The sequence below is a fragment of the Hemitrygon akajei genome, chromosome 6, assembly GCF_048418815.1.
Source record: "Hemitrygon akajei chromosome 6, sHemAka1.3, whole genome shotgun sequence".
Lineage (NCBI taxonomy): Eukaryota > Metazoa > Chordata > Chondrichthyes > Myliobatiformes > Dasyatidae > Hemitrygon > Hemitrygon akajei.
Genome location: NC_133129.1, coordinates 139,697,510 through 139,714,939, shown reverse-complemented (window position 1 = coordinate 139,714,939; position 17,430 = coordinate 139,697,510). Strand labels below are relative to the sequence as shown.

At 39.0% G+C, this 17,430-nt stretch overlaps 1 protein-coding gene across 1 annotated transcript in view; it reads left to right on the top strand.

Annotated features, from left to right (window-relative positions):
* Positions 1–13,121, top strand: part of LOC140729536 (troponin T, fast skeletal muscle isoforms-like) — a gene marked incomplete at its 5' end in the record, with an annotated part of 31,131 nt that extends 18,010 nt beyond the window's left edge. Inside the window, 5 exons of the mRNA XM_073049377.1 lie at positions 1,074–1,187; positions 2,483–2,592; positions 3,455–3,545; positions 6,310–6,350; positions 12,816–13,121. Coding sequence (XP_072905478.1) covers positions 1,074–1,187; positions 2,483–2,592; positions 3,455–3,545; positions 6,310–6,350; positions 12,816–12,864 — 405 coding nt within the window. The remainder of the gene's footprint in view (positions 1–1,073; positions 1,188–2,482; positions 2,593–3,454; positions 3,546–6,309; positions 6,351–12,815) is intronic.
* Between the last annotated feature and the right edge of the window lie 4,309 nt (positions 13,122–17,430).

The window sequence follows — 17,430 nt, the reverse complement described above, 5'->3', positions numbered from 1 at the left end:
TACAGCTGTTGTCTCAGAGCTCCCTTTCAGTAAAGTTTAGTCATGATCTCAAGAGACCTGCAGCATCCATCCCTAAAGACCCTCACCATTCAAGGCACACACTCTTCCTGTAACTATCATCAAGGGGGAGATACAGGAGCCTGAAGACTCAAAAATCAACAAATCAGGACAGCTTCTTCCCTCTGTCATCAACCTGAAAGGTTCATGAATCCATGAACACTACTTAATGCTTCTTAATCCCTTTTGCCAATCACCTTTCCAGCTCTTAGCTTCACCCCACCCTCTCCTATCATTTCACATTTCCCCCTCTCCCTCCTACTTTCAAATCTCTTACCATCTTTTCTTTCAGTTAGTCCTGACGAAGGGTCTCGGCCCGAAACGTCGACAGTGCTTCTCCCTATAGATGTTGCCTGGCCTGCTGCGTTCCACCAGCATTTTGTGTGTGTTGCTTAAATTTCCAGCATCTGCAGATTTCCTCGTGACTACTTAATGCTTCTTTTTTTAAACACTATTTATTTATTTTGTAATTTATTGTAATTTTATGTGTTTGCACTATACTGCTGCATTTCTCGTTGTGTAAGACAGTGATTCTGATTCAGTGCTTTATCTGTGGAGTTTCTACTTTTTTCTTCCACGTGGATTTTCTTTGGATTCCCCCCCCCCCCCCATATCCCAAAGACACATGGGTAGGTTGGTTAATGGGTCACATACATTGTCCCCAGTGTCGAGGTAAGAGGTAGAATATGGGGAGAGTCTAGTGGGATTAGTGTAAAAGGGCTCTTGGTGCTCTGAACACGCAACGTGTCTGTTTCTATGTTGTTGACTCAGAAACTTCATGAAATGTTGTCTGACACTTTCCTCAATTGTAATGTTGGAGTATGTTGAAATATATTTTGACCTTATTAAATGGATGTCAGTCAGTTTGGAATCTATCAAAGAGATAAGGTGTTAATAAAAGCAAGCAAATCCTTTATTTCTTTGATTTCCATGAGTTAAATCAACCATTTGGTTCCTGAGTTTTGTGCTGTTTCTGAATGTAATGTTTTTATAATCTCTTAATATTCACTCAATAGGAGGAAAAGGCAAGAAGGGAGGAGGGTGATGCCAGGAGAAGGGCTGATGATGATGCCAAGAAGAAGAAGGCTCTGACCAGTATGGGTGCTCAATACAGCAGCTACCTTGCCAGGGTAAAATGCCAGTGTGCAGTTAATGTTTTTTGAAAATATAAGCTCCATATCCTTTCTTAGCTCTTGTGATTACACGTGGGCACTGTGTAATTATTCAGAGCTCAACCCAGGAATAAAAGTGTGGAATGAAAGATGTACCAGAGTTTATCAGGATAAAAATCACAAACTAAACCTTAGCTTACCTTGAAAATTTTGGGTGGGTTCTGAACAAGCATATTAACAAATTCCAGTTGGACAGCATGGGTTAGTAAATTTGCTGATGACACAAAGGTTGGGGGTGTTGTGGATAGTGTGAAGGGCTGTTAGAGGTTACAGTGGGACATTGATAGGATGCAAAACTGGGCTGAGAAGATGGAGTTCAACACAGATAAGTGTGAGGTGGTTCATTTTGGTAGGTCAAATATGATGGCAGAATATAGCATTAATGTTAAGACTCTTGGCAGTCTGGAGGATCAGAGGGATCTTGGGGTCCAAATCCATAGGACACTCAAAGCTGCTGCGCAGGTTGACTCTGTGCTTAAGAAGGCATACGGTGCATTGGTCTTCATCAATCATGTGATTGAGCTTAAGAGCCAAGAGGTAATGTTGCAACTATGTAGGACCCTGGTCAGACCCCACTTGGAGTACTGTGCTCATTTCTGGTCACCTCACTACAGGAAGGACGTGGAAACCATAGAAAGTGTGCACAGGCGATTTACAAGAATGTTGCCTGGATTGGGAGAATTGGTTGAGTGAACTCGACCTTTTCCCCTTGGAGTGACGGAGGATGAGAGGTGACCAGATAGAGGTGTACAAGATAATGAGAGGCATTGATCGTGTGGATAGTCAGAGGCTTTTTCCCAGGGCTAAAGTGGTTAGCACGAGAGGGCATAGTTTTAAGGTGCTTGGAGGTAGGTGCAGAACAGATGTCAGGGGCACGTTTTAATGCAGAGAGTGGTGAGGGTGTGGAATGGGCTGCCAGCGGCAGTGGTGGAGGCAGAAATGATAGGGCCTTTTAAGAAACTCCTGGATAAATACATGGAGCTTAGAAAAATAGAGGGCTATGGGTAAGCCTTGGTAGTTCTAAGGTAAGGACATGTTTAGCACAGCTTTGTGGGCCGAAGGGCCTGTATTGTGCTGTAGGTTTTCTATGATTCTATAAAAAGATCATCGATTTATACTCACAGTGACTACTGAAGTAGAAATCCAAAGCAATTCTAGATACTGATTTGCAAGGATGAACTGGTTGAAAAAATAATGGAAGTGCAAATATGCATCCTTAAAATTAAAAAAAAATTACACTGTTGTTGCATTAGGCTGATCAGAAGAGAGGTAAGAAGCAGACTGAAAGGGAAAAGAAGAAGAAAATCTTAGCAGACAGACGCAAGCCACTCAACATTGACCATCTTAATGAAGAGAAGCTTAGGTGAGTCCTGACAAGTGAACCCCTGTGCAAAGGTTAATGGCATTCTATTTTTATCCTTGTGACCGTGAGACCTTCGGTTGGTTAATACTCACTTTGAAGGACAAATATATTTATTCAGACACAGCCTTTGCACCAAGGAATTTGTATCCTTTCCCATGACAGAGAATTATTCTTCATTTAATTCAATTAATCTGTTTGTTTTAAGAGAAAAAACTAGGATGAATGGAAATACAGAAAGGAATTTGCATCTTACACATTGTGTTGGTAGTTGGATTTATGGAGGGCTGTTGAATTTGACAGTACAGAGATATCCAATTAATCTTATTTTTGTGAATTTTCAACCTGTTGATTGAAACAAAAATATTGAAATCTTGGTGGTAGAAATGTTCAAATCAGAAATAATCTGGCACTTGCTGCAAACATTCCAGATGTGATAGGCTGAACATCTTGTTGTGTTTTGAATTTTTGTATGCAATTTTTAAATTTTAAATTAAAGTACTTTTACTGTTTTGACAACAGAGTAGACTCCCCACTTTTTAAGCAGCTTGGTGAGGATCCTCCTCCAAGAAACCACCTGAAATTGACTGACAAAACTAAAGTTTATCTGGGTAATTAGCCTGAATGCTGTGTTTCTAATCTTGAACATCAAATTTGACTTTTTTCTTCCCCAAAGGAAGGAGCGAGATTGTCTGATTCCACACCATTTGTCCTTCACAATGTGAGGATGAAGGACTGGTTTAGATACCCAACCAATTTTCACCCCATTTTGCCTTTATTCATACTAAACCTTGTGAGAGGATGCCTAAATTATTATTTGCACCTCTTCATTATCTTTATCGTTGTCGTTTTCTTAAACTACCAGGGAAAAAGCAAAGGAGCTCCATGATTGGTTGTGCCAGCTAGAATCTGAAAAATTTGACCTGAGTGAAAAACTGAAGAGGCAGAAGTATGAGGTATGTATCATGAGGTGTCCATTGAGGTCCACATTCCGTTAGGCTTCCTAATTACTTGATGTAACATGAGCTGACTTTTTGTGTTTCATATGATCTCTGGATCCATCCTTTCTCCCTGTTTATTGAATAATTTGTTCTTTGTTGTTCTTCCCTCCGATGTGGACAACCTTGTATATCATACTCCTTCTGCTAACGTAACCTGTTTATGTCACTTTGCAGGCTCTTTGTTTCCTACTTTGTGCTGGCACTTTTAGACTCGCCTACCTTTGCATCATCAGAAAAATTTAAGTGACCCTTTGACTTGGTCCCTTCTTTCAAGTGTTAATAGGTGGAGCACAAGCACTAATTCCTGCAACTCCTCACTGGTAACTGACCGAGAGTCAGAAAAGTGACCGACTTATCTAGACTCACTGTTTTTTGTTGCTGGTTTGTCATTCTCCCTCCCCATATTATTCTCCAATCCTATGTGCTCTTACCTTGTGCAGTATCTGTTTATGTGGCACCTTATCAAATGTCTCCAGAAATCCAGATATATTACATTCATCAGTTCGCCTGGTAATGTTTCTCCTTTTTGTACCTGGTAGTTAATAGTGATGTAAAATACAGCAAATGAGAAAAATTAAAATCGTACAAAATCTTTATCAATGCTATTTTAAAAAGAACTCTTAATTACAGTTAATTTATTGTGCTTTCAAACTTAAGCGAAGATATTCAATCCTCTCAACCTATAGTATAGCCCAACACACCTATTTGTGAACTAGTAACATAATTTACCCTGAAACTGACAACAGAGAATTTTCCTTTTTTTTTGAGAGACAGGTCAATAGAATTGAATGGAGATAAGTCATTTAACCCATGTTAATTATCCATGCCTAGTTACAGTGATACACATAATATCCTAAATGTCCAATATCTTGGAAGCACCCTCATATATTGTTCAGTGTCCACTTCTCAGTCCATCTCTATAAATGGTGGCCAAGTAGATCAACAGAGCTGCTAATCAGAAATTTAAAAAAATGTTCTATTGTTTATAATAAGCCTTGTCAAAGTAGCAGCATTTTATTAAGAGTTAATCATTTCCACAAACTTATTGTGAAAATTTAAAAAGACAACATTGTGAAATTATCTTACATAATGAATTTAAACACAAAATGGTATATTTTTATATTAGGCCCAATATTTAACATATATACACCCATGTTTTAAATTAAAGAAAATTGTACACATTACTTCCTGACATAATACATAATGCATGTTTTTAAAATTCCACTGAACTACATATTGCTGTAATTTATTTTAGACTGCGTCACTACGTACGAGATTGGAGCTACTCTCCAAGTTGTAAGTATTAAACACAGCCACAGTAAGTGCCACAGCTGTAGGGGTCCTGCCTGGAATATGCATGGGCCGGCTGCATGGTAAACCAAAGACACACCAGATATGCAGGGAGAAGGTAGCAGGTTACCATTCTGATTAACACCCAGCCCCCAGTAAAAAAAGATGACAAAGTACAAGTGATTTTTAGTTATTAGAATAACGTCTTGATTTTAAAATCTGATTTGTCCCTCAAATTGAAGAGGCTATCTAACGAATCAGATGATCATACTTTTGTTTGGCCAGTCACATTAATTGTCAAAGTACAGTTCTTCCTAGGAAATAATCCAGTGTTCAGGCTTTTGGTTGATGTTTATTAGTTAGTATTTATCATGCCATTATATTAAGTTGTGCTTGTTCTGGAGTAACAGGAATTCCACAATAAATTATTTCATGGATCTAGAAGATGAATGGATAATCCTTCACCAGACAGAAACAAGAGAATGTGACTCGTTTTTTCACTTCATCTTTTTCTCGTTGTGGGGAAGTGCATCTAAGGATGACTGGATCCTTCCTGTAGCAACATTAAGAGTGCACTTTGCTTGTAATAGTGGCAAATAGATGGAAGGTATGCTGCTTTGATCCAAGTCCACCAAGTAACTTGGTGTTTCAATATCTCAGAGAGATAGTACGCTCAGTCATTTATTTAGGATTTAAAATGAAATACTTATTTCAAAACAAAGCTCAATAAAAAAACACGGAGACAAACTCACACATGCAGTACACTTTAACACATTATTATTCTCCAAAAGCAAATGAATTAGTAACTATTTAGCTAATTACACTGATGAAGGGAATGTTTGTCCCATCATGAGCATAAAGGGATCATTATTACTGATGTATTATTTGCCATCTTTGCATCTTACAGTATTTTTAATTGCACCTACCCACCTGTCAGTTGATTTGAGTATCACAATCAGTGTAGTTTTGAAGCACATTCTGAGCAAGATCAATTTCGTTTTGCTGGCGACAGTGGTGTACTTGGCATAGAAATATAAAGCCACCATTTCTTTTAATCCTTACCTGAAGGTGTGACATTATTGTATTGATTAGTTGACCTCTGGTTAAACCTGCTACCTCCTCAACAAGCTATCAGGCTGGCTACCACAGTTCAGTACAGTTCTCGAGCCAGGTTGTCATAAATCCAGGGTCCTTCACTTTCCATAGGGTGACATACAGAGGGATGGATGGAGGAAGATGACACAGTAAGTATTGGTCCATGCTTGCACAATGGTGGACTGGTAAAATTTCATCCAACAGGTTCCTTTCTGCCTCTACGTGAGTTCGTGTGTGAGAACAAACCACTCAACAGCCAAATGGTCCAAACCTCCAAACGCAGGTAATTGTCAGTCTTCAGCCACAGGCACTAATGAGTGTATATTGTTTACAGATCACTACAGCCAGAAACCGCATTGATGAACTTCAGAAACAGTAAGTATATTGCTAACCCCGACTCCAAACTTTCATCAAAGGGAACTCACAAGCATGGCCATCTAATGTATCTACCATGGACAAAGCTAACAGGAATTCAATTCAAACAGGCATGTACTGGTCTGCAAGTGAAAACTTAATACATTACTATTATAACTAGTAGTGTTAACTACTATTATATAACTACTATTATCACCAGTGCCTGTTGGAATTAAATTAGATTTTTTTTTTCTGAAATGCCTATACAAGATTTTAAACCATATACAAAATGACAGTCTCCACACAACTGGGCTGCAAATAGACCTTTTAGAACAAAGCCTCTTGATTATCTTCAGATAATTTAAGCAATATATATCTTACTTTGGAAACTACTGAAATGATGAAGGAAGCCATGAACACTGACAAAAATGGAGGACCTAAACACCACTGGCGTAACAGGCAAAAGAGAAGAGAGACCTTACTTTTCACAGCATATCCTTCATCAAGACATATATACATACATCAGGTTACCTTTTCAGCCATGCCGAGAAACTAAAGTTAGTTAATGATTCCTGTTTATGAGTACCTGATGGTCAGCTTGGATTTGTTTCTATGCTGTGTGATTTTATGATCAATAAACAATAATCCATTATACTTTCATAACTGAGGGAATTTTGTGAAAATGATGCTATCAAATTTCAGAGACCATACAACTAATTTCTAAAATCATCCTCTTCGATGAGTGTCTACGTTCAATAGCAATGAACAGTATCAGTGCATTGCAGTTTTATATTCAGGACATTGGTTTGTGTAGATTATAATCATATAATCTATATGATCATATAATCATTGTAATCATAGTTCCATTCAAAATGTCATTTTCCCTTTAGAAACACCAAAAATTGTAAATTTTAAGTTCAATGCAGAATAATTGCCCTTGGTATTCCCAGGCTAAGATAAAAATGTTTGCTTCTCACTGACAATGAAGAGTCAATAAGCAAATGATACTGAGATCAATTTTAGAGCCTTTCACAATTAAATAGATTATTGATTCATTGCATCTAGGATCACACAAAGCTTAAAACGTACTAGAAGACTGCTGATGTCAACAAAATTTGTTTCCTTGCTTTTAATACCATCGTGAATTGATTTCCACTGTTGATATTTTACATAGAAAACCTTTGATTAGCCTAAAATCTAGTTGTGTGGAAACTCCATAACCTTTAACCTATTTAGACCCATATTGATACACTGACAAAATATTATGTTTCTTTCTATTTAATCCCTCTTCTATTTTATCTAGTTCACTGTTTCCCTTCAGTGGGATTTTCACTTATATACAGAACACACTGTCTAATCTGATGTTGACTTCATGGAGCTTGTCAAACCATGGTGCAGAGCATTGTGAATAAATCTTTTAAACATTCCTTCCTTCAATGATCACAGATAAAAACTTCACCCATTTATATTTGAAGAACACCTTTATTTTCAGTTAGAAAAGTATTTTTGAGGATAATTATTTTTTGAAAATAAGAGGATACTTTTTTATATTATTGAAAGTGTTTTTCATGTCCTAATTCAATCAGGGCAGAGATTATGATTAAAAAAAAATTGTTTTGTACTAAAATGGTACTAAGTAGCCCGAATAGTTGTTAGATGTTGAATATGTTCTTAGGTAGTTATGGGTCAGTACAATAACCAATAATCAATTATTCAGAATAGGCATATTACTATTGCAACAGTGTGTAAATTAATACTCCACTGGGCACCACAGTGGTGCAGTTAGTAGAGCTGCGGCCTCTCAACACCAGAGATCTGGGTACAGTACTGATCTCTGATGCTGTCTGCAGAGTGGAAATTACAGGTTCTCCATTTGACTGTGTAGGTTTCCTCAGAGTATTTCTGTTTCCTACCATACCCCAAAGGCAGCAGGTTGATAGGTTTATTGGCAGTTATCTATTACCCCTGGTGTGTAGGTTAGTGGTACAAGCTGAGAGGAGTTAATGGGATTGTGGGAGAATAAAATGGAATTGGGGTAGCATTAGTGTAAATGGATAACCAATAGTCCACATGGGCCAATTGGGCCTTAGGACCAGTTTCTAGTGCTGTATGATTGTATGACTATCAAACACAAGTATTGGCATTTGCTTAATCAAAGGAGTTTTATACATACACAGGACTAGGTTTAAAATTTTATGTTCCTGGGGTATTGGGAAGATTATCATGCCCTCTTGGACAAGGAATATTGCAAACTCTACAACCCTTCTCCATTCTGAATTCCCAGCAAGCACAATCATAAAATGTTTAGATCCTTGATGGAGCAAAAGAAGCTCTAGGTTAGACCTGTTTGTTAATACTACATATTATAGTCTGACCACTTACTTTGTGCTTAAAGTTACCCACAATGCTTTGTACTAAGGTTCCTGTATTTGTGTGATTCCCTTTACTGTTTGTTCCGCGATAACCTTTGTCTTTACGTTATGCAATTGATGCTGGTTCTGTGCTGCATCATAATAACCTGAAACCATGTGGGACTGACAGTCCATTATTTCCATTCACAGTTTCAGTCAAAGACTCTATAATGATTGATTTCTTGTGAAAGTATTGTGACATGACATGAATTGGAAGAACAGCCTTCCCATTGTATTGTTTACAAGTCCGCAAATAAGCAAGTTTAAAAATATTCCTAATGGGGCAAAATATTGGAAAATGAACTGAATTGTATCACGGGAAAAGGAATCACAATTCTCCTAGAAAGTGACAAATTAATTTAACATAATTTAACTTGAATATTTTATGAATTGAATACCAAAGTAAAGAGAATGATCCATTTTCTCATGTTTCCACCATGGTGTTTCTGTCCTACCGTACAACAATCCTGTTAGGGTAAGATTTAGTTTCGACAAGGTAAAAAATCAATGTGTATTTGGGAACGTTGCCCAGAATGAATGAGGATCAAGTCATAAAGTTAGGTCATCCATGGGAACCCCACTCTGAGTTTCATTGGAATCCAATATAGTTGTCTTCTTTATAATATTCAGAAGATGGTTGGTAGGCCGGTCTCTCCTGCTGCATTATGTAAGTAATTTATTAATCTACATTAAGGACTGCCAAGACTCCTTATTGGTAAGTGAAGCATGTCTGTTTTCTTAAGACCCAAAGCCATGCTGGCATGTTGACTTTTATGTTTCAAGCAGAAAGAGTAGCATGCACTTTTTAAAAAGAAAGCTTGCAAAGGTATAGAATGAAAACTATGGTTAAACAGGTAAGTATAAGGACACCAGACATAAAATGATTTTGCAAGTGTTCTTAGTCTTCTGTATCTGACATTGAAATACTTCTGGTGACACAGTGGGACAAGAAGATAAGTGGATTTGTACCTTATTCCATAACCTGCTTGCTTGTTTCCTTGAAAATGCACAACAAATTCCTCCAAAAGTACATTAGAATGTACGAGTAAGAATTCTCTCTCTCTGTCTCTCCCTCTCCCTCTCTCCCCATTACCAATTCAATAGATCACATGATAGAATATACCAGACAATGACTTTGACTAACAACTATTTTATTAATCATGATTAGTTCAAACAACTGAAAGACTCACTACATAGTTTTAAGCACATAATTACATAATTCTTTAGTTTCACAACTCTTCTAGCTACTTTCACAACTTGCAGAACCCACTACTTGTACTCAGACATTATCCACTATTGATGAACCTGAATGGAATTTGATCTGGCAAGTTTTTCTCTGAGCCTGTGACTCTGCACTATTTGTCTCTGGAGTTATTGCTGGTCGTCTCATAAGGCACCTTTTTATTATTTCTTTGCACACTTCCCAAATATAACTTAACTCTTTATTGCATTTAAACATCTCCAATTCTAATCCTTAGCCTGTGTTTCCTTAACTTCTTCAAATTGCAGTTGGTGCCATCCAACACTTACTTTACCCATTTAATTCCGAAATTACTGGTATTTATATGAGATTTGTAATCTGCTAAATACCCTTTTCCATAACATGTTAGATCCCAAGTACCCCCCCCTTCAGAATGGTAAAGCTGTCCCATCAAGCACTCTGCTGAGACAAACACTGTACCCCTTTGTATCATCCCAAAGACTGAAGAAATGCTTGACATAGCACTGGCTGTTATTTTTTTTTCTGAAAATCAAAAAACAATTGACCATGAATCACAGACATTAGGGGAATGATTTTTAGCACCTCAACTGCTGACATTACACCCAAATTCCTTAACTTCTAATTTGTCTCTGATCCTGAAACACAGTTCGAAGAACTAGTTTTTCTATTTTTCCTGTCAACTTTATGTTAGTCACCTTAAGATAGATAACATTTAAAATTTTTAAACTAAAGAATATGAATCTGGTCTTGGTCCTCATAAATTATTTCATTTTAGCCATGTTATATTTCTGTCATTCCTTCACCCCCTCCCATATTATTAATAATGTCACTCATCATAAAATTAGTTTGGGTATCTATGAGCTGCCCCACATCACAGCTCAGTGGTATAATAGGATATGTACTTATTAGACAGAACCACAGTTTTTCTCACTGAGTGAATCCATGAACTAGGCTACCTGTGCATATAAACAAGGACATCTGGTGCTAAACCTGGTTCAAATGAGCAAGAAACAAAATATAACTAAATAAGGCAATAATTCACCACTTTACATTACAGAAGTTAGGATAAACATTTCAAAGCCAAATGATTTTGAATATATTGTCTTGCTTGATGTCTATAAAATGCATACAATTTTGCCAAAGCATGAGGCTGCTTCATTCATTTAAAAGAATGTAAAAAGAAAATATTTTCATCTACTTCAATTTTAGGTAAATATAAATTGGTATGATCTAAATCTGAAGAAGTCACTACCTCTATTTTTCTGGACTGATAACTAATTAGGGGTTAAACTCAACTACTTTGTATCACTCTCTTCTGATTTTCATTTTGTGAGCTTTCATGGTGTAATAGTTCATGTCGTGGTTTCTCGTGCCCCACAAAACGACCAGGCGACGCAGAAGATTCTTCAAGAAGTGTTAAACTTTAATTGGCAAATCAAAGCTGAGACAGTCATTGAGCTAGTCGCTGATTGCCCACCGATCCTTGTACATAGCATTTTTTATAGCAATCTCCTGGTTTAGTTGTATTAGCATATCCTGTCGGTCTACAGTTGCATATCACTAGTACATCAGCCACTATTGTTTCTACCCATTAACTTAGTCATGTTCTAATCTACATCTCTTAGCTACCTCTCATTAACACACCATTATCTTCTTATTTGGCTACATTCTTAAGTCACTGATGTGTTCAATAGTACAGAGACAATACAGAGATTTCATTCTCCTACTAAATTGGATACATACATAGCAAATAGCAAACACAAAGCTGCCTAAATAGTTTTGGTTACACAGCAAACAATGCAACTTTTATACTCCAATATTGACAGTTCTGATATTACTGATTTCACACCATTACCCAGTAAAATTTTAATTAATTATCATGTGACTGTTGGGAAATGTTGCTAGTTTAGCATCGATTCACCAAGGCTGATTCCTGCACTCCCTTTCACAAAATGGGGCCCATTTCCCTTACACCTTTGAAACTCACCAGGGTCTTGGTTCTCACCAATCCTTGAAACTCAGCTGTTTCCTGCCTCCTCAGCTCTGCAACCTGAGCTTTCCTGAAACTTACTGGACCCTTTATTCCCATGCTCCTGTGAAATATATCAAGCTCACTGGATAAAAATTGTTATTCTATGGTAAATATAAATTTAATAGAAATCCAGAGTCTGAAAAATCTGCTGATCTGGCGTCCAAAGAGCACCTGATAAAAGAGCTTCCCCTTGCCCCATTTGAAATGTCTATTTAAATTCATACAACGGACACTAATTAGCAACAAGGTTTCTAGAAAAAAAACTGCTTGCTTCCCAGTTGAAATCCTATTAGTATCCGATGAACGTTTTCATTTTCAGGTGAAACACCGTCATTTCTCCTCAAGCCCACTAGATGGACCACTTTCCAACTAAAGCGAGGAGACATTGGGTTTTGGCGGTGTCCTCAAACAGGTTCTCCCCCCCCCCCCCCCCCCCCACACCAAAGTATAGGTAGCACCGGGCACAAAATATATAAACTAAAAGAAAGGAAATATAGCATTAAATAATTTTCCCTATTCATGAACAGCTCTGCAGACATCACTGCAGAGATGTTCATGCAGACAGCACACTCTTCCCCTGGTTTACCTTTTATGGAAAAGCCATTTAAAAAAAATGAGAAGGCAGAGTGACATCTCCAATGGATTTACCTTTATTAGCAAAATCTTACTTCCAGTACCTTCCAGTGGCAGACAGAAAGACTAATGGAATCCCTTGTTGGTTTGAACATGCACCAGAGGCCAAATTAGTTTCTCCAAGAGGAACTGGCCGTTGGTTTTCAGGAAGAAACTGACAGTGTTTTTTCCCTCTGTTTGATTTGCAGCAGCAAGAAGGGTGCTGGCAAGGGCAAGGTTGGTGGCCGCTGGAAGTAAGCAGCTGAAGAGGTGCCTTCTGTTGCAGCATGACCTGACCGTATTGCCTCAACTTTGGATTCTTGCTAGGCGTATCTCCTGTGGCAAAACATTCTGCAAAACTATTAGGTCCAAGGCTTTGAAACGAATAAGAAGTTATCTTACTCAATATTGCACATTGGATCTATGACGATTATCCCTTTATTTACTGTGTTAATATCACGCCCATCCTCATCTACAATCCTTGTTTTTGTAAATAAAGTGTGGCATCTAATTTATTTTCTTTCCAACTGAATATTTGTCTCTGTCTCATGTACAGTGAGGCAACTCAATAAAAGAGGATCCAGATTACAGTCTTTGGAAAGATTAATCAGGTTTGAGTCTTTTATTTAGATAGGAAGTGATGAAAGTGGGGAGTGCAGGGTGCTGGGGTTTTGAAATGGAGGATGGGCTGAAAAAGGTAGAGCTAAGAATAGTTCTGTTTGGGAGAACCCATATCTGGAGGGCATCTATTTAAAATGATGAAGAATAGACAAAAGGTAAAATTCTTTCTTCAAAGAGTCAATTTGGAAACACACTAACATCTGTAGTTTTTGAGGAAGGTAGCTATCTGCAAAACCAACACAGGGTGGTACAAGGAATGTAAGTTAATTAGAGAGTTATGCTTGATGTCACTTAGAATAAGTAAAAGCTTATGTGAGTTTAAGCACGAACACAGACTGCTTGGGCTAAATATGGGATGTATAATCTATGTAATTCAATGAATTTCCATGTATGTTTTGAAATGCATAAAGAATTGAATGTCACACAGGCAGGAACTACTCCTTATGTGCTAATCTTGGTGGAGGGCAATCTCAGCCTTGAATGTTTGTGCATTCATTACCAGTTTGAGCATTTACAGAGAGAGCGTAAGATGACATATGGTTGGTTTATCATGCAACTTCTCAATTGTCGGAAGAACTATTCACTGAATAAAACAAACTCAGGTAAATGCAAGGACATAAGTAAGTTTTATCCAAAGAAAGGAATATACCTGGAATCCTAGTGGTGGTTCTTCCCCTAAGTAAATCATCAAGCACTGATTATTGCCTGCTTGAATCCCACTGTTGCAGGCACATAAATGTTATTACTACAGTAATAACTTGATATCAATATACTTGACTGGTTCATGAAAAGCCCAGCAAAAATGCAAGCTGTTGATAAAGGTAGAGTCTTTCTGGTAAGATGGTGGTGCAGTCTGATGCATCAGGCTCTTTGGGTCCAACCAAAGGAGCAATTGTTCATCTTTTATGTCATTTTACAATCTCAAGACACTGCTGGCTATCAAGAACGGCAGATCCACCCCACTAGCAAGTTGCTAGATAGCGGTGGAGACGGACTTGTTGCGCACTGTCGTAGACTGCTTCAGCAACCCAGGGAGGAAGGCGAAAGAGGCAGTGTGTGGAGGGGGAACATGATCCAACGGACAGTACTGGTGATTGTCTTGAATGTAGTTGTTGTGATCACAAGACTGGTGGACATTGGTAATGTAGAATACCGCAAGTTCGATTCACTCATTCATTGGAAGAACCAACGGTGGGCGAGCTGCATGGCCTTGGTTGTTGCGTGGTCCAGGCCTCATTCATCCTCGGAGTCACCTATTGCATCTGCCGAGGGAGATGATGCCAGAGCTGGCTGTGTGCCGATAGATTCCTCACTGGGTTGGAAGCTGGCCCCTCCTGTTGGTGCTGTCCTCCAGTGTTCACTCAGCGTGAGACAAGCTGGATTGCCTGTCTGTGGCTACACTGCATGATATGTGGAACTGCTGCAGGCTGGTGTTGCAAAAACGTGTCTCCGGGACAACGTCCATGCACCATCAAACTACAGGCCATGACACTCAGAAACTTTGATGATATTGTTCTCTTTTGGTAACTATGTTTTTCTGTTCTTATAATTACATGTGCTATAAGTGTTGTGTGCTGTCTGTGACTCTTTTGCATCTTGGCCCCAGAGGAAAACTGTTTCGTTTGGCTGTATTTCATGTGGATGGTTAAATGACAATTAAGCTTGAACTTCAACTGGATTTTCATTCCAGATGCCAAACAAATTCACAGTGCTGCACTGTTGAATCTGAACTATCATTAGGCATTTTAATAGTAGTTTAAGTTTTATTTTTATTTAATTAAAAATGCACTGTTTTCATCTCTTTTAATTCCATCCATATTTCAATGGAACAGAACATGTAACCTTCAGAAGATTTGTTAGCCAAGTTATCCCTTAATACCCCTCTTTTACACTCTCTCCACTCTTCTCCTTTCGCTATGCTAACCAATCTTGAAATCTAATGGCATGGGCATCGGTTTCTCCAGCCTCCAGTATTTAATTTTACCTTCCCCTTTCCTCTTTTTCTATTCCCCACTCAGGTTTCTTACTGCTTCTCCTATCATTTCCCCCGGTGCCCTTCCTCTTCCCCTTTCTCCCATGATCCACTTTCCTCTCCTAACAAATTACTTCTTCTCCAGCCTTTTGCCTTTTCCACCCATCACCTCCCAACTTCTTACTTCATCCCACCTCCCTGGCTTCACCCATCACTTTCTAGCTTGTCCTCCTTCCCCTCCTCCCCACCTTCTTACACCAGCATCTACCATGTTCCTTTCCGGTCCTGATGAAGGGTCTCACCTCGAAACGTTGACAGTTTTATTCATTTCTGTAAATGCTGCTTGTTCTGCTGAGTCCCTCCAGCATTTTGTATGTGCTGTTCAAAATCAATTGTCTCCCTTGTCAGAACATTACCTCTTCTGAATCTTTTCACACCATACCTTTGTCAGCCCTGTAACCCATCCCACCATTATTTGTCATCCATGCAAACTTCTCATTTGTCTTTACACTTGGCCATTGTAACTCAACCACAAGAGATTCTGCTAATGCTGGAAATCCAGAGCAAAATGCTGGAAGAACTCAGCAGGTCAGGCAGTTTCTATGGAAATTGATAAACAGTTGACATTTTGGGCCAAGAATCTTCTTCAGGACTAATGAGGAAGGGGGAAGATGCCAGAATAAAGGATTGGACAAGAATGAATCTGACAGGAGAGGAGAGCGGACTATTGGACAAAGGGAAGAAGGAGGGGCACTGGGGGAAGTGATAGTCAGGTGAGGAGAAGAGATAAGAGGTTATAGTGCGGAATAGAAGAAGAGGGAAGGGGGAAGGAAAAAAATTACTGGAAGAAGAAATCAATGTGCATGCCACCAGGTTGGAGGCTAACTAAATGTAATATGAGGTGTTTCTCCTCCACCCTGAGAGTGGCCTCATCATGGTAAAAGAGTAGGCCATGGACCAACATTGAAACCAGCATAAGCACTGGCCTGATGAGCCAAAAGGCTCGGGACAGGACTTTGACTGATGGACCAACATGTTGGAATGGGGATAGGAATTAAAATGTTTGGCCATTTGGAAATTCTGCTTTTGGCAGATGGAATGGACGTGCTTGACAAAATAGTCCCCCAATTTACGTTTGGTCTCATCAAAATAGAGAAGGCTACATAGGGAGCACCAGGTACAATAGATAACCCCAAGAGATTTGCAGGTGAAGTGTTGCCTCACCTGGAAGTACTGCTTAGAACCCTGAATGGAGGTGAGTGGGCAGCTGTAGCATTTCTGTCACTTGCAGGGATACATGCCCACAGGGGGACATTAGTGAGAATGGACAAATGGACAAAGGAATTATGGAGGGAGCATCCCCGTGAAAAGTGGAGTGCGGTGGGGGAGGGGGAATGTAAAGACGCATGCAATCCTCTCACTGGCCTCGTATGCAAACTTCGTTCACTACCCGTGTTAACAGCCACATGACTCAGTGGCGAGAAGGCCACCTTTCATAAACAATATACGTCTAGGATCAGTATGATTCTGGGTTCAACCAAACAGGAAAGTTAGGACATTCCAATTAAGCAACATAAGTTGCAGTGAATGCTGTGTAAATACTGCCCATACACTAATATCAGTAGCCCAGATATTAAAGATCATTCACCAGCATTAGACTATAAAGAAATTTCATTTACCAAATTTTCAACTTGAACAAATTGTTACAGAACAAGAAAAGAAAAATATAAGTATTTGCCACACTTCAAACCTCCCTCAAAGGCCATCTTGAACAAATTGGCTCTCTCTCTGGAGCCACTCATCTGCACAAAGCACTTGTTGCAATGGGGACTCTCCTCCCAGCGGCATTCTGCGGCATCTCCCGCAGCTCCTGCCAAAATGCCCCAAACCAGACTACTGTTTTCAGAAATCTGATTTCGCCCAGCTCTCCCGAATCTTCCACTGGACAGAAAGTTACAATTAGCTGACACAACATTCCTAAGTCCTTCAGCCAAAGCCAAAACACTCTTACCAGCAGAACTCACTGCTTTTACAGAAAATGCTTGTGGTGAACTAGATATACCTGTCTGACTGCTCCTGTGGCTCCTCCCACAGACCCTGCTGACTGCCCCTGTGGCTCCTCCCACAGACCCCTGTATAAAGGCGACTGTGGCCTGCTGCTCTCCCTCATTTTCCCAGGATGTAGTGTTGTTCTTCAGTCAATAAAAGCCGATATCTCACTTCCTAAGTCT